The sequence below is a fragment of the Heterocephalus glaber genome, unplaced genomic scaffold (assembly GCF_053883595.1).
Source record: "Heterocephalus glaber isolate CG9 unplaced genomic scaffold, H.glaber_assembly_v1.0 deba00001610, whole genome shotgun sequence".
Lineage (NCBI taxonomy): Eukaryota > Metazoa > Chordata > Mammalia > Rodentia > Bathyergidae > Heterocephalus > Heterocephalus glaber.
In genome coordinates, this window is record NW_028258381.1 from 15,824,652 (window position 1) to 15,846,420 (window position 21,769).

Here is a 21,769-nt window from a genome sequence, read left to right on the forward strand (position 1 = left end):
GTATAATTATGCAAAGGAAAGAATCCAGCAAAGAATCGCCAGAGAAGGAATAAATAAGATTTTATATGAAAGTACCCACCTTGATCCTGAAAGAAAACCAACAGCAGCAACCAAGGAACTTGAACGTGGAAAACGGAACTCTTCCCTTTTTTCGGTACCAGGAATCAAACTCGGTCCCTGAGCTTACGGGGCAGGTGGCGGAACCACTGAGCTAAATCCCTGGCCCAAAAACAGAACTCTCTCTCTTTTTTTAAGTGTGCTTTAAACAATTTATTGAACTGAAATGCCATATACTGACTTCCATTTATTTTGATACATCTTGTCCCCAAGGTGATTTAGAGGATCTTTAAGCCAATATAAATGTTTCATAAATATTTGGCCATTTGAGTAGGCATCTGCACAATACCTCACATCTTTCAGCAGGAAAAACACTGAAGAGTAAAGACCTGACACAATTAACTGGGTATAATGAGAATCTGCTCCAAATATTTGTTTCTTTGAGGTAAAGGCGCCACACACCTGTTCAATTAAGAAAACCATCCTTACAACACACGATGATTTTTTTATTTTGAAGTAGTGCTTAGGGCACTCAGCCCCTAATTAGGTGCTGCGTGGCAGAGGTACATCCCCAGCTTCTGCCATGAATTCACAGGGAATGGGTTCCAACAACTCAGGCTCCCTTCCCATTGGTTCTCACAAAGTGTGCTTCTCTGGGTGGGGCAGGCTGGCGCTCAGTTGAACCTGGGCGCCTTTCTCTTTGGCTTCCTTCTTTTTCTGATCATTTTCCTTGACCCATTTCAGGAAGCTATCTCGACTCTTTGAGTGTTTAATATGCTCATTATGCACATTAATCCTCTTGGCAAGTATCTTGCCCTTAACCTGCTTGTTTACAACAATGCCAACAGCATGCTGGGTAACATTGTAGACTCTTCTAGTTTTGCCATGGTAACATTTGGGTGGCATTCCTTTTTGAACAGTACCCATTCCCTTGATGTCTACAATATCACCCTTTTTGTAGATTCCCATGTATGTGGCCAAAGGAACAACCCCATGTTTTCTAAAAGGCCTAGAAAACATATACCGGGTTCCCCTCCTCTTTCCCTTTGTGTTCGTCATTTTGGCAAATTACTGGAAGATGGCGGTTCCGGCTGAAAGGAAGCAAAAACAGAACTCTTGAAGTCAGTGTGAACAATGTTGAGGTTAACTACACAGAGCATTTTATATATACAAAGAAAGTATGTTTAAACCATAAAAAAAAGAATAAAATAGATTTTTAAAAATTGAACTTTCTCAAATAGGGGAATCAGAGATGGAGGGAAGGGAGAGGAGGGGAGGGGAAGGGAAGGGAATGAGGAAGGCGTTAAGATGCTTTAGGTGCTTGGCTCAGTCCCCACGGGAACGTAACCCTCAGGTACTGCAAACATGCGCTCATAAACAATGAAACTGACCAGCCAGGCATGGTGGCGCAGGCCTGGAGTCCTGGCTCCTGAGTGGACAGAGTTGCAGGTGCTAGCTGGAACCGTGAGAGGCCGCCACCCGCCACTCTCTCCATTCGCCTCTCCAGCTCCTCACCGCCAAGCCTCTCGCACCTGCACCAGGTCAGACGGGGCTCCGGGGCGAGCAGAGGCCCCTTGTCTCCTTCCAACAGAGCCATCTCCTTGTCCCCAGCCTCCCGTGTCCCTGGGAAGCAGAGCGCTGGGGACCTCAGGGACAGTGGACAGTTCTTCCGAGGTGGCCAATGGGACAGAGACACAGAGAAAGCTCAGCTCCCTCACCCGAAACACTGGGCGCTTAACTGGACTCAAACCTCACAAACCTGATAGACAAACTTATTTCTATACCAAGGGATAACCAGTGTGCATTAAGGATGCAGAACCCAAATGTCTGAATCAAAGTGTTTAGTTTATTATATGCCTTTAAAAGGCTTCAGGTAAAATACAGCTAGGGTTACACATAAGAATTCAGATGATAAAACTCTCCAGGTAATTAATAGTCATGATAAAATACTATGTTTTAAAACCCCACCATCAAGGAGTCCTAACCATAGTTTATGTGAGTGTACACAGAATCAGCACCAACTTTATGTATCATGTTGTCCTTGGCAACTGCAAGCTACCAGTATGCTCTGCATAACTTTTAAAAGTTGAGGGCCAGGGATTTAGCTCAGTGGTTCCACCGCCTGCCTCGAAAGCACAAGGTCCCGAGTTCAATCCCTGGTACAAAAAAAAAAAAGTTAATTGCAAGTTTTGGGGCCGGGGATGTAGCTCAGTGGCACAGTGCCTTCCTCACAAATGCAAGGTCCTGATTTCAATCCCCAGTACCGCAAAAAAAAAAGTTAACCGAAAGTTTTGTTGCAGGGTGCATAAAAACTTACATTATTCTTCCAGTGCTCCCAGAAGCTCCACAAAATCAGTGATGTACCACTTGGCATTGTCCTTTACTGGTTGCCTGATCACATTTCCTCCAAATCCAATGAAAACATCCTAAAAAGGAAAAAAGTGGGTAAATTTTGTTTAGTACGTAATGCAGCAGGTCAGAGCAAATTTTGTTTGTTTTTGTTTGAGACAGGGCCTCAATAAGGAGGCTGGCCCTGAACTCACTATGTAGCCCTGGATGGCCTCCACCTCGCACAATCCTCTTGCCTCAGCCTCCTGAGTGCTGGATGCCAGGTGTTTGCCACCACACCTGGTGTGAGGGCAATATTTTTGTTTGAAAGAATGAACTTCATACAAAAAAAGGTCAGCCTGTCCTCCCCTGAGTGGTAAGAAGCTGAGTCTCCCCATCTGATGATTCGGAGGCTCTGGGAAAAGGACCGTGTGCTCGGCCCTCTCAAAACCTCCAGGGAAGGGCTGGGGATTTAGCTCAGTGGCTTTGCCATCTGCTTCGCAAGCACAAGGACCCGAGTTCAATCCCCAAAGTTCAATCCCCGGTACCAAATAAAATCTGAAAAACAAAAAATCTCCAGGGTGCTTTCAAAGATCAAATGAGGTCCCGAGATAAAAGACTGTTCTAAACTGGGCAGCAAACACATCCATGCCAGGTTAACCTCAAAGAACCCTGCAGGGCAGGAGCAGCCCTGCTGGACCCAGAGTCAGGGCCATACCCGGCACCTCCTGACCCACCCATGCAGGCAGTGACCTCAGTGACCAGCAGGTCCTTGCCTGGGGATGGTGGGCTGGGCTGTTCAGGGCAGGAAGGAGAGGACAACCCTAGTGTCTCTACTTTCATGGTTAAAATTTCTACATTACACCATCATTTCGGTCTACTAAATGATACCTTCTTTTAGTCAATGATCCTTTTTTTTTTTTTTTTTTTAGACAGGGTCTTGCCATGTAGTCCAGGCCAGCCTCCAACTCACAGTGATCCTCCTGCCTCAGCCTCCCAAGTGCTGGGATGACAGGCATGTGCCACCCTGCTTGGAAAATAATCTTTTTTTTAAATGGTGGTTTCTTGTTGGGCATCATTGCACCACATCTGTCATCCCAGCACTTGGGGAGGCTGAGGCAGGAGGACTGTAACTCTGAGCCCACCCCAGGCAACTTAGTGAGGCCCTGTCTCAAAATTTAAAAAAAAAAAGGGCTGGGAAGTAGCTCAGTGCAAAGGTCCCTGGGTTCAAATGGAAAAAAAAAGAGAGACAAAATGATAAATCCCAGATGACCCTGTCTACCACTCAGTGGTGAGTGTGAGGAGAGGGGAGAAAACGGTGTGCACACAGGTGTGTCACTGCCAGAGGGGTCTGTGACCCACAGGAAGGCTGCTGAGGGAGACGCGGTCCCAGGAGGTGACCCCGAGTCCACACACAGAAGCGGATCGAGCTGCAGGAGACCGCTTTGGTGCTGCTGGGGAGGCAGAGATCGCTTAGGACTAAATCCAGGGCAGATTCCAGTGTTGTCTTTTTTCCCTCATACGATGTGCAAACAAAGAGACAAGCAAGAGAATGCTGTGTCTGTATTGTGGCAGAAGAAGAGAAAATCCTTTTTGTTTCTTTGGTGGTACTGGGGGTTGAACTCAGGGCCCTACACATTCCTAGCCCTTTTGATTTTTGAGTCAAGGTCACATTAAGTTGCCCAAGCAGGACTCAACTTTCAATCCTCCTGCCTCAGCCTCCCAAGTGCTGGGATTACAATGTGCCCCCACGCCTGGCTTTGGGTCAGTTTTTTCTAAATTAGTACAACACAATAGGGACAAAACTTATGTGAAATGGACACACTTGACAGCCATTGGCTATTTACATTTGCTTCCTGTATTAGTTTTAAAATTCTTAGAAATTTCTGCTAGTATCAGAAAACATTTCTTCAGAAAAATAAAATGCTTTGATTCAGGCAAATCATCTCATCTCCTTCCCCCAGTCTCAGTTTTCCCATCAGCAAAAAAGATGAGAATTAAATGAGATAATATGTGAGGAAGCACTCTGTACAAATGACATTAAAATCTTGGTTATTGCCTGGCATGGTGGCACACACCTGTAATCCCAGCACTTGGGAGGCTGAGGCAGGAAGATCCCCACAAGTTTGAGGCCAGCCTAAACTACATGCAAAGACCTTGTCTCCAAAAATAAAAAATAAAAAATCTCGGTTATAACTGTAAGACTTGTTGATTGGATTATGTGGAAAAATAAAGAACTTTACTGAGCACACATCTGAGCTAAGTTGAGTGCCCAGACCACAGGTACATGGAGTCAATGAAAGTTTCTATTTGTTTTTTGAGACAAGATCTCGGTACTAGTTCAGGTGGCCTTGCACTCCCAGTGATCCTCCTGCCTCAGCCTCCTGAGTGCTGGGATTATAAGAGTGTACCGCCACACCCGGCAATAAAAGTCTTAAAAGTAGTAGCTCCTGGGCCAGGGATTTAGCTCAGTGGTTCCGGTGCCTGCCTTGGAAGTGCAAGGTCCTGAGTTTGATCCCCGGTACCAAAAAAAAAAACCAGAAAAAGTAGTAGCTCCTCATCCATACATTTTCTTGGGTTTGCAAAAAAGTCAGTTGACATCACGAGATGCTTTTGGGTGTTTTGTGTTTTCACTTTGTTTTATAATGATCTCGGCTATTTTTGTTTAACTCCTGCTGTAAACCCTGCATAGTTCTAAACCAGCTGCCTAGAACAAGGCTACACCAAAGAGAAGAATCCCCCGGTACATACAGCGGGCGGGCAGGCTTCCATGTCTGTGGCACCATCTCCGATCATGACTATGTTCTTAAAATGAAATTTTTCCTTTAAAAATTTGATTACTTTTCCTTTCCCACCAGATTCGGCCGTTGGCTGTGTCTCATCAAAACCCGCATATTCACCTTGAAAGAGCAGTTAGAACAGTGTTAATGCTGGGCGCATAAATGACATACACACTGAAATGTCACCAAGTAGGCTACAAATGGTCCTCAGAGAGGGGGTCTCCTCTCGGGGGCTCCCACCCTGCTCCTCAGAGTAAGCTTTGCTTTCTACAAACCCCTCTCAGAAGGGAGGCTCTACGGGGTCGTGAGCACCTCAGAGTGAATTAGCTGTTCCCTTCAAGCTGCTGTGTAGTGATTCTAAACTTGTGGAGGTGGCGAACACCCGAAAATAGTAAAATATACTACATTTACTATATTAAGATGTCATTTCACGTAAGAGGAGATTTCAACTTATTTTCGATTTTTTGTTTCTCTGACACAGGGTCTGGCTATGCAGCCCAGGCTGGCTTAGAACTCAAGGTGATCCTCCTACCTCAGCCTCCCGGGTGCTAGGAAGACAGGTGTGCACCACCGTGCTCGGCTTCCATGCGGTCATTTATATACAGACAGGTGCTGATGTGGACACTAAAGCTAGGACAGGTGCTGAGCTAAGTCTGTTGCAGAGCACCATTTTCCAAACAACAGAAGCCTGTGTCCAGAGAGCTTCTAATATGGACCTCAGTGGACACCGCCCGGGACCCCGAGGACAGGTCTGACAGGAGAGGGACGCAGTCTTACCGTTAAAGTAGAATTTCAGCCTATTGGCAAACACATTGGCTGCTGGGATATTGAGCTTGGAGGCAACATGCTCTACAATACTCCTAAAGCCACCAGAGATTAGGAAAACCTGAACTCCACGCTCCTTCAGGCGACTTACCAGCTCCCTGCAACAAGAAATGCGAAACACCAAACTGTGATTAATACAAAAAAAAAATGGAAGAATTAAAATATATTTTCTCTCCTGAGCGCATTCCTCCGAGGAGCATCGGACAAGATGCTAACAGGGCTGATTCACGTTTCTGTTTTTCTGAATGCGCTGAAAAATGAATGGCTGATGCCTTTCCACTTATCACACAGCTGTCTTCTAAGACCCTCACGAACCCAGAAAACACGAGATGAAGAAACAGGAGGGCATGGTGGTCCGTGCCTGTCATCCCAGTACTCTGGGAGGCTGAGGCAGTAGGGTCACAAGTTTGAGATCAGGCTGGGCAACTTAGTGAAACCCTGTTTCAAAATTAAATTCAAGGCCCGGGGATTTAGCTCAGTGGTGCCGCCGCCTGTCTCACAAGCACAAGGTCCCGAGTTCAATCCCCGGCACAGAAAGGCGGGCCGAGGCCAGGAGCAGCAGACACCAGGACGGGGAGCCCAGCCGGGCCGCCTTACCTCACACCGGGGGTCAGGTGCGGCGGGTGCTCGGCCAGCAGTCTCTGCACCTGCTCCCTGGACGGCCGGATCAGGGCCAGGCGCTCGGCCAGCGCAGCTCGGAAGGGCACCGCCCCGCCCATGGCGCGCCGCGTCCTAGGAGACCAGAGCCGAGTCAGCTGGGCAGCCCTGCAGGGGCCCGGGCCCTTCAAGGTGTGGACACACGCACGCAGGCTGCCGTGCGGCCCTGGGAGCGCGGTCCAGGTGAGTTGTGTACTCTGCACCCACAAATCCAACCTCTCCAGTAACCAGGAAGCCACACATCCGCCACGGGGACCCCCTCCGGGGCTAGGAGCTCTCCTAGGCCAAGGAGGAACCCAAAGGCTGGCCGCTCTGGCACGAGCGCCTCAGCACACAACAGTCTGGAACCTGGCGACAGGGGGCAGCACAGGGAGGCCCTGCTGCTGCAGAGTACAGCAGAAAGGAGGAAACTCGCTGGGCGTCATGGCACACGCCTGTGATCCCAGCACTCAGGAAACTGAGGCAGGAGGATGCCAAGAGTTCAAGGCCAGTGTGGGCTACACAGTGACTTCAAGGCCAGCCCGGATGACATAGCAAAACTGCCTCCAAAAAAAGGAGGGAGGGACTCTGACCCAGGATCCTCCCAAGAGACTATGGACCCAAGCTTGTCCCAGGGACCTGCTGAGGCCACACAACCGTGATGCAAAACCCGTAGGCCTAGAGGCCCCGGCTGCCTTCCCTGTCCTGCCCAAGCTACACGCTTCTCCTCTGCCTGCAGGGGCTCCTCCCACACGGCCGTGCGGGACCCGGGCGCCCCTACATCTCCGACACCGCCTCCTCCACACCGCAGAACTTGGCCAGTTCGTCGATGCCCTCCTCCCGGATCACCGTGCTGTCCACATCGAAGCACACGGCGTCCGCCGCGCAGAACAGCGTCCTCAGCTCCGAGTGGGAAACCATGCTTGGAAGAATCTTACCCCTACAGGAGGAAATGAGCAATGTCTTCACAGATACAAACCATAGGCCGGGGTGGTGGCGCTCACCTGTAATCCCAGCACTGGGGAGGCTGAGACATGAGGGTCGCCTCGAGTTCCAGGACAGCCCAAGCTACATAGGAGACCCTGACTCCGAAAACCAAAAATTAAAAAAGAACAGAAAGGGGAGGTCACAGGAAGCAACTCTGGGAGCCGCGCCACTACAAAATCAGGAGGAGAGGGCTGCAAAAAGAATTTGGGTTGGATTTTTGGGATGAGAGGGATCCTAAAGTTGCCTAAACCAGCGGCTCACCGGAGACACCAACAGGTCACGTGTAAGGCCACCCAGCTGATGGAAAAACCCAGATTTAGAATAGACTGTGGCTAAAAACACTTAAGCCAGTCAACCTATGCCATGGCTGATTTCCATGTAACCCGGGCATTTGGCAGAATGGTCTGAGACTTCAGTGTTGACCTGAACAGAACACAATCTTTTAAGGCAAAGGCCAACAAGCTACAGCCTGTAGGTCAATGCCACCACGACCCCCCCCAACACACACCAGCCGCTTATCTTTATATGCCCTGCAAGCTCTTGTTTATTTTTTATTTTGAGACAGGGCCTTGCTAATTTGCCCAGGCGGGATTCAAACTTGCAATCCTCCTGGCTCACCCTCCCAGAGTGCTGGGATTATAAGCATGCGCCACCATGCCTGGATGGATTTTTATTTTAAACAGTTTTTTAAAATTCATAGAATTCAGGGGCTGGGGATATAGCTCAGTGGTGCTGTGCCTTCCTGGCAAGCGTAAGGTCCTGAGTTCAATTCTCTGGACCAGAAAAAAAAAAATCCACAGAATTCAAATTTCACTATCCATAAATAAACCTGTACTGGAACACAACCATGTTCATGTATGTGTCTATAGCTGCTTTCACATTCCAACAGCTGAGACCATGTGGCCCAGAAGGCCTGAAATAAGATGGGCACAGTGGGGCATGCCTGTAATCCCAGCACTCTAGGGGGCTGAGACAGGAGGATCACAACTTCTAGCCTACAGCAGGCAATTTAGCAACTCTGTTCAATTAAGTTCTAAGGGTTGAGTGAATAAAAAAGGTGAAATAATTGTGACTAGCACAGTTACATAACCACAATGACCATTTTTTAATGTTTACTGTGGAAAACTTCAAATACATATAGAACGAGAGAGGATGAACACAAGACCCTCTATGCAGGCTCCCCCCAGCTAGTCCGTTTTTTCTTTTTCTGTTTCTGATACAGGGTCTCGATATTAGTCCAGGTTGACCTCGAACTCACTATGTAGCTGAGGCTGGCCTCAAACTCACAGCAATCCTCCTGCCTCGGCCTCCTGGGGCGCTGGGATCACAGATGTGCACCACCACACCCAGGATCAGTACTATTCCTGCTTCCATTCCACTCCCCCTTATTATCTCAAAGCAAATCATTTCCTCCAAAAATATTGCAGAAAATATTTCTAAAAGGTGAAACACTTTTTTATCCTTTATTTTTGATCAGCACATATTAAACATACATGGTTGAGTGTGCTATTTCCATATATGCGTATGGCATCCGCTGATCAACTCCAATCTGCTTTTATCCACCACGTCCCCAGCACTTTTCCCATCCCCTAGTAATTGCTATTCTAGATTTAGCTCAGATTTTTCAGCTTTCACGTGTGAGAGAATATGCGGCACTTGTGCTCCTAAGCCTGGGTTATTTCCTCTGCATAACATCCTCCAGCACCACTCATTTTGTTCAGGTGGCAGGACCTCCTCCTTCTTTCTGCCTAATATCCCCTGGGGTGTCTAGGCCGCATTTCCTTTATCTCCCCGTGGATTGAATGGTACCTAGGCTGAATCTGTACCGTGGGTATTGGGAATAGTGCTGCAAGAAACATGGCACCTCTTCGCTGCGCTGACTTAATCCACTGGGCTCTATATGCCCGGAAGTAGGCTCCAGCTCACAGATTAGGCCTAGTCTGTTTTTGTGGACCTCCATACTGTTTTCCATAATGGCTGTGCTAATTTGCATTCTCACCAACAGTGCGGAAGAGTTCCTTTTTCTTCCTATCCTTGCCAGCATTTCTTATTTTTTCAAGTTTTCTTTAGAATAGCCATTCTAACTAGGCAAAGCTGGGCTCTCATTGTAGCTTTGATGTGCACTTCCCTGGTGGCTAATGATATCGAGCATTTTTTCATAGATTTGTCATCATTTGTGTTTCTGCTTTTTTTTGTACCAGGGATCTAACTTGGGACCTTGCGCTTGTGAGGCAGGCGCAGGCACCACTGAGCTAAATCCCCGGCCCTGTGTTTCTGCTTTTGAGAGTCTATCTGGATCATTTGCCCACTGTGGTGGATTAACTAATGGTCAGCTTGGATCACCCAGCTGAACTGAGCGTGGTTCTGGCCGTGGAAGACCCACCTGATGACTGTTGCCAAGGGCATAAAAAGAGAACTGGAGGAGAAGATTGTGGCTTGTTGATTTTCTAGGAGAAGCCTGCTGTGGTTGGTTTTCCTGATGCGAACTTGGCTGTTCTTGGAGGAGCTCAGGCCTCACTATCACTGGGAAGGGCTGCTGTTCTTGTCAGGGGAGCTCTGATCTTCACCGTGAGCCTCACTTCCTGGCTCCAGTGTGGATCCCTCAGTCTGGTGGCACAAATGCTTCACCCCACCGGTGCAGGTTTTCTGGCTTCCACCACTGGCCTTTGGGCCTTCCTGGTGCAGATCATCAGTATGGACAAGCATGAGGCACTGCCGTGGGCTCTAGGCCACTGGCTGGACTCATGGAGGACACTGCCTCAGACTCTAAGCCTTCAGCTGGACATGTATGAGAAACTCCTCAGCTGGATTCTTCAGGCTTCTAGTGTGTGGCTAATCTCTTGCATTCCTCTGTATCTGACTTTTTGGGTAAATATCAGAAAATAATCCCATAAATTATGCGTCCTGTATTAAATGTATTCCCTTGCCAAAACCCTGACTATAACAAAATTGGTGATGAGGATGGGATTCAAACCCACATTGCTGTGATGTTGCCTGGCCATGTGGCTTAAGCTTAAAAGCTTTGGGAATCAGTTTGGAAAGGTTTTGAGAGACCGACCAAAGAGGCAGCCCTGGTACCCTCTAAACTATATGGCAGACTCTGGCCAGAGTACTGTGGAAATGTGGCCAGATGGCATGAGGTTTGGGAACCTCTGCTGAGGACCACCCTGGCTGCTGGATGCCAGGCAGTGTACGCCAAGCTTCGGCAAGAAGCTGGTCTGCGTTTTGCTTGTTTGGAGACATTGCAGTATATTGTTGGGAGGTACCACGGTTACTGTTGAGGGCTTTTGGCTGGATCTGTTCAGAAATTAAGAGCGGAGAAGCAGCAGGGTGATTTGAAGTCTGGCCAGAGAGGCTCCAGCAGAGCTGTGGACTACAAGGATGAAACAGGAGAATATGGTGGTTGGGAAGGAAGAGGACAGTGGAGAAGTGACCTGAGACCTTTTAGCTGAAGGGAAGAGTGTGTCTGGAATCCAGGAGATCCCTTGGGACAGCTTTTAGTGTTGCTGCACCTGTTGTCAAAGTTAATGGGAAGCAAGGATTGTGATTTTAATAGCGCTGTCCTATTATGATTTTAATGTACTGATATGTTGATGTACCTAAGACTGTTTTTAAGTGTTGTTAAATTTTGCATATAAATGGAAACCCAAAGTTTTAAAATTTGAAGCCATAATGTGGAAATGAGTGCAATGAAAATTGTGTATATGTAATTGTTATATTAATGTAAATCTGAAGAGATCAAGATATGTTAACTTTTCACAAATCTCCCACTAGAGACTATAGTTTAAGGAAATGTGTCTGGTTATCAAAACTCTTTTTTTTTAATATGGCTATTTGCATGTCAATTCTAACTACTATACCTGCCTGCAATCAGGTTTGACTACTAAGTAATTGTAGACTATTCTAGAATCAAATCAGGTTAAGAATCACATCAGACCTTGTGATAATACTCTACTAATGCACTCCCCATTGTTAGCATACATATTTTTTTGGGGGGGGGGTTGTTTTTTGTTTTGGTACCAGGGATGGAATTTGGGACCTTGTGCTTGTGTGGCAGGCACCGGAACCACTGAGCTAAATCCCTGGCCCTTGTTTTGTTTTTTGAGACAGGGTCTTAATATGTAGCCCAGGCTGGCCTCAAACTTGTGGAGATCCTCCTGCCTCAGCTTCCCAAGTGCTGGGATTATATGCATGATCCACCATGACCGGTGTTACCATATATATATTAACATAATTTGTTACTCAATATATTCACGAGTGGGATCCAATCTATTTTACCAACCTCATTTCCCACCTCCCGCCGCCCCCCCAACAAAATACAAAGACAGCCCATGCTCAAGAGATGGAAAGGACTTGTTCCTGAAGTGCGTCTGCCTCCCCCATGTCATGGAGAAATTCCGATTTCTTCTTCAAGGTGCAAATCTAATGACCTCCCTTATCCTACAGTTTTCTCCCTTCCCCACCCAAATTGAATAGATTATTGTTCTCAATAAAACAGTCCCAACGTAGTGTGCCATTAGCCTACAATTAAACTCTCTGACCAGCAATGAGGACCGTACCCAGAGACAGGATCCGCATCTGTACTCTGGAACTGGACGAAACCACAGAGCTCTCCTCGGCCTGACCGAATGCCTGTCTTCGGGCATGATGTTAACTGGCCCATGATGTAAGCTATAACTTCCTTAGACTTCTAGTGCCTTTCCCTAGGGTCACAAGCTACCTACGAAATGGTTAATGAGCTGGAATATGGGCTTCCAAAGCTCAGAGATAATATAGAAAGGCCCAGGAGATGTCAGAGTTCTATCAGGAGTTCAGATGGAAATCCTGCCAGCTGCACAAACAGTTGGTCCACACCAGTGGGATTCACCAAGTCTGCAGTGTTTGGGAGGCCAGGAGAGGGAAAGCGGTTTCATAAACCTCAGTTCCCACAGACCCGGGACCCAGGGAGCTGCATAGCCAGCAGTCATGTGACTCTGGTCCAGCCGATCCGCCAACTTCAGGACACAGGCCTGCAGGCTCGTTTCAAAGGCCAGGAAGGCAGCCAGACCATCAGCAGAAGCAGTGGATCCACCAGGCATGGACAGTGAGCCGAAGGTGAGCGCAGAGGAGGCTTGGAACACACCTACAGTTCGGGAGAAGCTGAGGGAGATGCAGGGAAGGCCGAGGAGCATTCTGGGAGTGTGCAGGAGGCAACGCAGTAGAACTAAGAAAGGATGGCAGTCTTCGAGGGATAGGCAAGCACCCAGAGTCTCTGCACTAGGAAGATGACAACTTGGGCCCCACAGCCTGGCCAAGTCCTGAGAGAGGATGAATGGGGCAGGGTCTTCAAGAGGCACCAGGCCTATTAAGGCAATCAGGCAGGGTAGCTGGGTGCATGGCAGCACACACCAGTAATCCCAGCACTCTGGGAGGGTGAGGCAGGAGGATTAAAAGTTTGAGCCCAGCCTGGGGAACTTAATGATTTAGGGAAACCCTGTATACAAAAAACAAACAAACAAACTGGGAACATAGCTCAGTGCAAAGACCCTGGTTCAATCCCCAGTACCATTAAGAAAGAACAATTAAAACAGTAATTATTGCTCATGTTTGAAAACCCAAGTAATTGAGCTTCTTTCCCACCACTGACAGCAGCAATAGCTTCAACTAGAACACCGCAACCTTGAATATGACAAAAAATGTACATTTCCTCAAATAAGGTAAGGACATCCATGCCCCCAGCTCACATGAGGCCTGGCTTAGGGTTTGGATGGTGGGCCCCACCTCCTGGGTTGCAGTGTGGTCCTGAAGAGGGAGAAAAGTGGGCTGTTTGGGACAAAGCTTACGCTGAATTTCAGGAAGTCCCTCCAGGAGCCCAAGCAGAATGCTGTGACCATGTAATGCTCTTGAAAATCCTGTCTCCTTGCTCACTTCTGGTTCCCTCTGTTCTGTCTTCAGCAGCTTTGACTCACAATCTGCCTATTCGAAATGCTCACAGCTATAGGAGGGGAATCTGCCACGTAGGCGCAGTTGCTCAAAATCAACTGTGTACATTAGAATGTCACACAAAGAAGAACCATTGCTGGAATGGACTCTGGATCCTTCCCGCTTAGGGGGAGGAAACAACAGGACTGGGGGTGGGAAAACGCTGGCAGAGGGTCAGACTCAGACACAGGCCCAGGCCCAGCCTCCACCCCAGGGCTGGGAGCAAGACTCCCAGCTGATCCAACAGATTAAGGGATTAACAGATTGAAGAGGAGGAGGAGAAGAAGGAAAAGAAACCATGCTGACAAGCATTTCTTATCCATAGCTCCAAAGTACAAAAACAGGTTTTCCTTCCTAGCCAGCCACAGAAGTCTGATTTTGCACTTGATCACAGCCAAATAGGGCGAGAAGCAATAGGAGGTCTGATTTTGGATAAGAGGAAAAATCTCATTGCCCATACAAAAATTCTCCCACATTTCCTATCTAGTATCTTACAAGAGCCGCCCAGATCACATTAATTCCTTTACCTTTGGCTAAGACTGACCTCTTACCTCCGCCTGCACAAGAACAGATGACAGGTGGCGCGGTTTCAGGGCTTAAACCTGATGAGCGAACAAAGCTCACCTGCTCTGCTGGGAGGGCTCTAGCCATGCCTGGCCCCAACGTGCACAGTACACCCTGAGAAGCTTTGGAGTTGGAGCCAGAGCCTCCGGTGCCCAAGGTTGGGCTCGCAGTGCACTTGTGCTGTGTTTTCTGATTAAAGAAACCACTCTTCAGGCAACCTGAGGTTGTACATGTGCATAGCAGCTTACAGTTTTTAATTCAGGTGAAGAGCAAACTGCTAACTGATAGACAACCACACTCAGAAAACATCAAGGACTCACGTCTCTCCAGTGCTGGATCCCTAGGAGACGAGGCTCTGATCTTCTTGTTCCTTTGCTGAGGAAACACTGCTCTGACTTTGATTCTTTCCTGTGACCTCGATCCTGCGGAAGCGTCAGACCCAACAGGAACTCACCTCCACCTGATTAGGAAAGGACAAGAGGGCCCGCTGGGAAAATAAGATGCAGATACACAAAGATGCAGCCCCACGTACCTCGCAGACTCCAGTCCCTGCTGTTTTCAAAAGGAGAAGGAAGGGCTGGGGTGAAGCTCAGTAGTGAAGCACTTGCCTAGCAGGAATGAGGCCCCGGGTTTGGTCCTCAGCACTGAAAAATAAATTGAGACAAAGTTAAGAGTGTTCGAGGAAGAGTCAGAAAAGAATTCTGCGCCCCAGCAAGAAAGGAACAAAGCCGACAACTTTGAATTATAATCTTCAATAAAATTGCAAATAACAAAGTAAAGTGTGATGACACATGCCTGTAATCCCAGCTACTTGAGAAGCTGAGCAGGAAGGTTGAAAGTTGGAGGCTAGCCTGAGCAACTTAGGTCTTGTCTCAAAAAATAAAAAGGTGTGGGAATGTAGCTCGGTGGTAGAGAACCCCTGGGTTTGATCTCCAGTACAGAAAGAAGCTCAAACAAAAAATTAAAAACTGCAGGGGCCTTCAGCCCGCCGGGCAGTGAACGTGGGCGCCCGGAGCGCGTGTGGCGCAGCTGCTCCTGCGCACAACCCCGCCGCGCGAGTCGCCGCGGAGCGTGAGAGGCGCCTGGGTGCACCGCGCCCGGCCCGAGCAGGAAGCGCAAGCCACGCAGGACCAACTGAAACCGAGTTGCGGCCCCGCCGCGCCCGCCGCCGCCAGGGCCTCCGAGGAGCTGCACGAGGTTCAGCAGTAAAGCCATCAGGACCTGGGCTTTTCTTTTTCTTAGTCGCGCTGAAAACACCGAATCAGCCTGTTGCAGACAGGCAGGTCTGCGGACACGGTCCCGAGGTCGCCATTCGCGCTGAAAACAGCGAATCAGCCCGCTGCAGACAGGCAGGTCTGCAGATGCGGTCCTGAGGTCGCCAGTTACGCTGAATACACCGAATCAGCCCGCATCCCGGCAGCAATCCACTGGACCCCAGCCCCGCGCTCCTTTGGCCTCTTCTCTGTTACAGCCACCTGGTTCCACACTACAAAGACGCAGAGGACACCTGACCACCAGACCACTGTACTGGAGCTAATCAAGTTCTCAGCATTTAAAGAATTTCTGCCCAGAGGAGTAGAAGGTTTGTCACTCTTAGGTGACCAAGCAGTTTCACAAATAACCAGCAACTTTACAGATCATTAGGCTCAACTCAGAGGAAGTGGAATTTCTCTTGGTGCACAATGTGTAACACCTCCAATAACCAGGAACAATTTCAACTGAACATACCCCACAAAGAAGAACTAAGACAACTTTAGGTCGTCATTGGCCAATGTCAGGTCATATATGATGCCGTTCAACTGCTAGATAAGAAGTGTGATGCTATTGATAGAAAGGTGTCAGAAATTCAGTGTTCACAAGCGAAACACGATTGGGACTCTCCTAAGCAACTCCCAAGACAGAGTTTCTCAGATTTGGAAAGAGCTGAAGCCGAGGAAATGGAGAGAATAGAGTGTCTCACTTCATTTTCTCACTCTAAAAGTTATAGCCCAACTTCACCAGTTCGCAGACCAGAAGATAATTATGAGGAAAACACGGCATTTTGGGATTATGAAGAATCACAGGAAATCAAGCAGGAACCCCTGCAGGAGGAGCCATTCTATGGTGGTTCACCAGTTCCTAACCAGTGCTGTGGCCGTACTCACTGTACATGTGTGAGATATTCTGATATGCCTGCCGGCCCCAGGTATCCTGGCAGCAACAACATGTCACCTGCAGAAATTTCCACAATATCACATTCAGCAACTCTGACCCAGAGATATTCTGGCCTGAAATGTAACTTGGACATGAGCAGCTGTTCCAGGTGCCCGGAGAGTGAGCATCCTAGAACATCTTTCCAATACTCAGCTGATTTTGCTACAAGTTCTCCAATTGAATCTAAAACTGATACTGTGAAACAAACCTTCCCTGAAAACCCTTTAAACTGGTCTGTGGAAGATGTGATCCAGTTTCTGAACCATACAGATCCTCAGATATCAGGCCCCCTCACCTGGCTCCTGAGGAAATTGATGGGAAAGCCCTGCTGCTGCTCAATAATGACATAATCATTAAGTATATGGGTTTGAAGCTGGGGCCATCCCTGAAGCTATGCCACTACATTGAAAAGCTTAAAGAAAAACAAGGTGTTTTCGGAAATGTAGATTGAGCTTACCAATTCATTTTCTTGTCCTTAGTTTTTGTTTTGCTGACAGTTCCTCTAAAAATGTTATATCCAGAATTGCAAAACTATGTTATAGTTAAGTCTACTTCTTGAAAAGCCATTTAACATGTTAGCATTAACTTATTCAAACTGGAAGTTCATTCCTTCTGTATTTTTATTTTTAATGTATAGTTTACAAATATATTTCATGCAAAAAATATATATTTCAAGCAGCAAAACAAACGAAAAACAAAACCAAACCAAAAATTTTTGATTTGGGAGAGGAAATACCAGGGATTGAAAACTTCTATAATTAAATCCAAGAGAATTTTACCTCAGAAGAGAATTTAAAGTTAAATCTGTGGCTATCATATCTTTCTCAAATATTCTGATACTGTAGTGTACTGTTCATGTTCTACCAATTCCCACAAAAGCAATAGCCATGTAAATTATTTGCCTCTTTATTACTTCTTTGTATAGTTTTATTTGTTCAAATTTAGTAGAGAAAACCATTTTTAAAGCTTCATCAAATGTTCTTACCAGTTTTCAGATAAATTGTAGGATATATGGAATGACCATTTTATGCAAGAAATATACTGGAAGAGTAGTCTGGATGGAGTCTTATTATAATTTGTTCAGAGAAATACCTATTATTTTAAAGTTTCCTATTTTAATTGGACATTCAAATAAGAACTCATTGTTCACATCGTTCTATTAGGATATGTATATCCCAGGGGTTTTTTTGTGTTTTTTTCTTATATCCCAGTTTTTAAAAGATATGTTTTTATTGTATGTTTATTCCTCATATGGGTACTGTTTCATATTTATATTTTATTCTAAAACAAGTATACATGCAAGTAAATCTTTACTTTTTGAATTTAAAATGGCACTTTGCACTGTTAACAGGTAATGAGGAACTTTTTCTTACTGAGATGTTTTTATACTTTAAAAAATATATATGCATCATTTGCCACCCCTGGTACCTTTCAACTTAACTCTTCAGGGAATGAGAAACAATCTCTAGATTGATTTCCTTATAAGGAAGCTCTCTGTCCTATAGTGTTCCTAACTTGCCTAGTTCTGAGCCATTTATCCTTTTAAACTTTGGAAGATACATTAGTTCCAACTTATTGTTTTGAGCTATATTTCATAATTTAAAAAATTTAAAAGAAATATATTATTTTGTTATTATTTATTACATTGTTTAACTTTTGAAACAATGGAAGCTATGAAAACTGTTGCTAATAGTATCAGCCGTTTGTTATAAATAACAATAAAATGTTCACCAAGTGCAAGAAAACCAAATGTTCTTTATATACAAGTGCAACTATTTACTGGATACGTGTGGTTTAAAGGATGACTTAATTTATGTTATCCATTATATAAAATGAGATTCTAACTTAAACTTGGTCTTCTTTCAAATTGTTTATGTGAAGATGCTGTACTATTTCTCAGGTGTTTGGAAATACTGTTTCACTCTTTCCAATTTTTAAAATACAATAAAATTAGATAAATTCAATAATTAATGCCAAAAAAAAACAAAAAAAAAAACTGCAGGGGACGGGGATTTAGCTCAGTGGCACTGCACCTGCCTCTCAAGTGCAAGGTCCTGAGTTTGATCCCCAGTAACAAAACAAAACAAAACAAAAAATTAAAAACTGCAAATGTTGGTTAAGTGGGTAAAGATGCCAAATCTCAGAAAGAGGGAAAAAATTTTTAAATGGTTAAGAACAGGAGGCCAGAAAAAAGCAAGTAGAGATCCAAAGAGAAGAGAGCCAGAATGGCTCCTCACAGTAATGAGAATAACTCACAAGGTCCAGAACGGTGCTTACAGCAGCACAGGGGCATGAACTCAGAGCACAGGGCTGAACTGACACCTTGCACATGTGAGTGACTACCAGGTCCACAAGAAGCCCGGACCCAGGGTGCAAGTCAGGCGCTTTTCTCCCTAACCCACTGAGCATGGCCGGCCTCTGCCTGGGTCCCAATCCCTTCAGGGAGCACGAGGTGCAGCTTTGGCCTCCCCAGAAGTTACCATCCTCAGAGACCACTGCTCGAAACAGCGAGGCAACAAAACAAGTTATTTTCAATTTAACCCCCCAACCTCCTTTTTGGTACTGGAATTGAGCCCAGGGCCTTTGCACTGAGCTACATGCCAGCTCTTTTAAAATTTTTATTTTGAGAGGGTCTCCCTAAGTTGCCCAGGGTGGGCTGGAATTTGGGACCCTCCTGCCTCAGCCTCCTGGAGTCCTGGGATTATAGCTGTGCAGCACCACAACCAGCTAATTTACTGTACATCTTTAATATAGTTTATTTTCTCCTTTGATACTGTTTACATCCAAAAGAACTATATAGTCATAAAGACCTACCCTGTTTCTCTTCTAGTATGGAATACTCAGCTGATTGGTATTTGACTTTTTTTTTTAATTGGCCATATATTAAGTTATGTGAAAATGTAAGAAGTCTTTGTTTTTGTTTTGTTTGGTACCAGGGATTGAACTCGGGTCCTTCCCCTTTCGAGGCAGGCGCTGGAACCACTGAGCTAAATCCCCAGCCCTCTTTTTTTTTTCTGGCAACTTCTAAAAAGGCTCCCACTGACCCTTTATGAGCCTCTTCACTGTGGGGTGCAGCAGTGACTCCTGCTGTAGGCTGTCCGTTGTGAGATTAAACTGCGAGTGCATGGGTCACTGAGACGTCACCTGGTGGGCTGTGCATCATGAATTCCCTGGTGCGTTGCCATCAGAGCAAGGAGCATGGGGAGAGGAAGAAGACCTGGATCTCCCTGTGTATTTCTTTGTAACCTTCTTTGAATCTATAATTATTTCACTTTTTTAAAAAAAAAGTTAGGTATGGTGGCATATGACTGTAATCTCAGATACTTAGGGAGGCTGAAGCAGGAGGATCCCAACTTTAAGACTAGCTTGGACACTTTACCAAGACCCTGTTTCAAAAGAAAAACAAATTTTTAAAACGACTGAGGATGTGGTTCTGTGGCAGGGCACCTGGATAGCATGCATGAGAGCCTGGATTCAATTCCCAGTTCTGTTAAAAAAAAAAGGTCAGTAATCCCAGCACTTGGGAGGCTGAGGCAGGAGGATTGCTACAACTCCCAAGGCAGCCTGGACTACAGTCAGTTTAGGGCCTCTTCTCTGAGAGACAGCAACTGCCATGGTGTGAGGCATCCTATGGAAAGGACTACCTATCAAAACTACCAAAAACTAAGAGGCTCTCAGCCAAAGTCAGTGAGGAACTGGGGTCCTGAGTCCTACAGCCCTCTGGGAGCTGACTGGGCCAACAACCACAGAAGTGGGCCCGGAAGCCATCTGCCCAACAAGCACTGAGGTGAGTCAGCCCTCCACCAACAACAACCCCTCCAGATACCACCTAGCCCCACGACTCCAGACTTCTGATGCACAGAAACTGCAGGGAAATAAGTGTTATTTTTTTCTCAGCTGCTAAATCTGAGGATAATTTGTTATAGAGCAACACATAGTGAACACAACAACCTTCAGGTAGGCAAAAAATGTCTGAAATGAAACAACAGGCAGAGAAGAAAAAAAACAGACAGATTGGGCTCCAAAATCAAAAACTAGGTGCATTGGGGCTGGGAGTTTAGCTCAGTGGTTCTGGCGCCTGCCTTGCAAACACAAGGTCCCGAGTTCAATCCCCAGTACAAAAAACAAAAAACAAAAAACAAAAAAAATACCTAGGTGCATTAAATTATACATTATACCACATTAGCTCAGAAGGCAGGAGCATGGCTGCAAGTTCAAGGCCAGCATGGGCCATAGTGAGTTCAAGGTCGCCCTGCACTACACAGTGAGACCCTGTCTCAAAAAAACCAAAAAACAAAATACACTGGTTTAAAACATTTTTTTCAATACTGGGGATTGAACCCAGGGCTTTTGCACCAAGATATGTCCCCAGCCCTCTTTTTATTTCTTATTTTGAGACAGGGTCTCACTAAGTTGCTATGTTGCCAGACAAAAGCAGTGAGGATCACGAGTTCGAGCCCACCCTTAGCAATGTAGTAATTTAGTAAGACCGGGCTCCAAATCAAAAATGCAAAAAGGGCTGAGAACGTAGCTCAGTTTAAAGGCCTTGGGTTCAATCCTCAGTACCAGACAGAAAAAAAAAGCAATTAGTCATGTGTCAAATTATTTGAAAAATGCTCAAGTTCTAACTAGTTTATTTCATTTTTATGAAAGTGACAGGCTCATCATCATATCAAAAACCCACGCAACAACTGTAACAAAACAAAGCAGTCATGTAATTTATTTTCTTCTCTGATCCTCATACCAATTCTAGTCGCCAAATATTCAGAGTGTAACTATACTATGCAAATCACATACAAAGAAAATATAGTACAAAAATTAATGAAGGAAAGATTTAGTTCCCGATGGAAGCTGTCTTCATAACAGCGTATCAGGTGTTTGTTCAAAATTTTACTTCTATTGGGAGAGACGACAAAGTGAGACACTCAGCTCCTGATGTTGCCCCTCGCGTTATTGCATCATTCATTCACGCTGTTTTCCAACCTGCCGGACACACAAAGCCAGCGAAGCGCTCTAAAACTAAGCTAAGGAGAAGAAAGCCTTGAAATCCCAGGGAGAGATTTACCAGCCCCAGGCCAGAGGCACAGACGTTGCACCCGAGAGGTCCGGGCGGAGGCTGGCAGGGCGGACCGTGCTCGGTTGGTTGGTCGGTCGCGAGTGGCCGTGACTTGTGACTTACCGTGGGCGCGGCTGCGACTTCCCGGCTGCACGGGCCGCGGCGGCTCGGAGCTGGAGCAGCGACTGGGCCGGCGCTCGGGTGAGATCTGCTGAGACGTGGGGCGCTTTCAGAGAAGTCCTGCATGTGCTTTGAGACGCCGGAGACAGCAGCCGAAGCTCGGCAACGCCGGCCGGGAGGACGGACTGGCCCCGCCCCCGCCGGCCCCGCCCTCCTCGCCCCCCCCCACCGCAGGGGGCACCTCCTCCCGGCAGAGGGGGCG

At 46.6% G+C, this 21,769-nt stretch overlaps 3 protein-coding genes and 1 pseudogene across 3 annotated transcripts in view; 2 read left to right on the top strand and 2 right to left on the bottom strand.

Annotated features, from left to right (window-relative positions):
- Positions 1-8,689, top strand: part of Nipsnap2 (nipsnap homolog 2) — a 42,486-nt gene extending 33,797 nt beyond the window's left edge. The window contains exon 10 of the mRNA XM_087196179.1: positions 1-8,689. Within this exon, the coding sequence (XP_087052305.1) occupies positions 1-53 (53 nt within the window). The 3' untranslated portion in view covers positions 54-8,689.
- On the bottom strand, positions 1,884-7,560 carry Psph (phosphoserine phosphatase). Its single transcript, XM_021254312.2, has 6 exons — positions 7,408-7,560; positions 6,588-6,722; positions 5,943-6,088; positions 5,137-5,285; positions 2,375-2,483; positions 1,884-2,213 (listed from the first exon to the last, which is right to left on the bottom strand). Exons 1-5 carry the CDS (start codon positions 7,545-7,547, stop codon positions 2,376-2,378), a joined length of 678 nt encoding a protein of 225 aa, XP_021109971.1. The 5' UTR covers positions 7,548-7,560; the 3' UTR covers positions 1,884-2,213; position 2,375.
- Positions 7,398-21,769, bottom strand: part of LOC147822621 (uncharacterized) — a 26,123-nt gene continuing 11,751 nt past the window's right edge. The window contains exons 4-7 of the mRNA XM_087196181.1: positions 21,511-21,595; positions 14,671-14,782; positions 14,459-14,560; positions 7,398-7,566 (exon numbers count right to left, since the gene is read on the bottom strand). Coding sequence (XP_087052307.1) covers positions 14,728-14,782; positions 21,511-21,595 — 140 coding nt within the window. The 3' untranslated portion in view covers positions 7,398-7,566; positions 14,459-14,560; positions 14,671-14,727. The remainder of the gene's footprint in view (positions 7,567-14,458; positions 14,561-14,670; positions 14,783-21,510; positions 21,596-21,769) is intronic.
- On the top strand, positions 14,930-18,213 carry LOC147822622 (sex comb on midleg-like protein 1; annotated as a pseudogene).

What these genes read in the sequence shown, in the direction of transcription:
- Psph (XM_021254312.2), bottom strand. Translation starts at nt 7,547, where the DNA reads ATGGTTTCCCACTCGGAGCTGAGGACGCTGTTCTGCGCGGCGGACGCC. An exon ending in CACCTGACCCCCGGTGTGAG is followed by an intron (nt 6,089 to 6,587) that starts GTAAGGCGGCCC and finishes TTCTTGTTGCAG; the next exon opens with GGAGCTGGTAAGTCGCCTGA. An exon ending in TGGAAGCCTGCCCGCCCGCT is followed by an intron (nt 2,484 to 5,136) that starts GTATGTACCGGG and finishes TTTCCTTTTTAG; the next exon opens with GATGTTTTCATTGGATTTGG.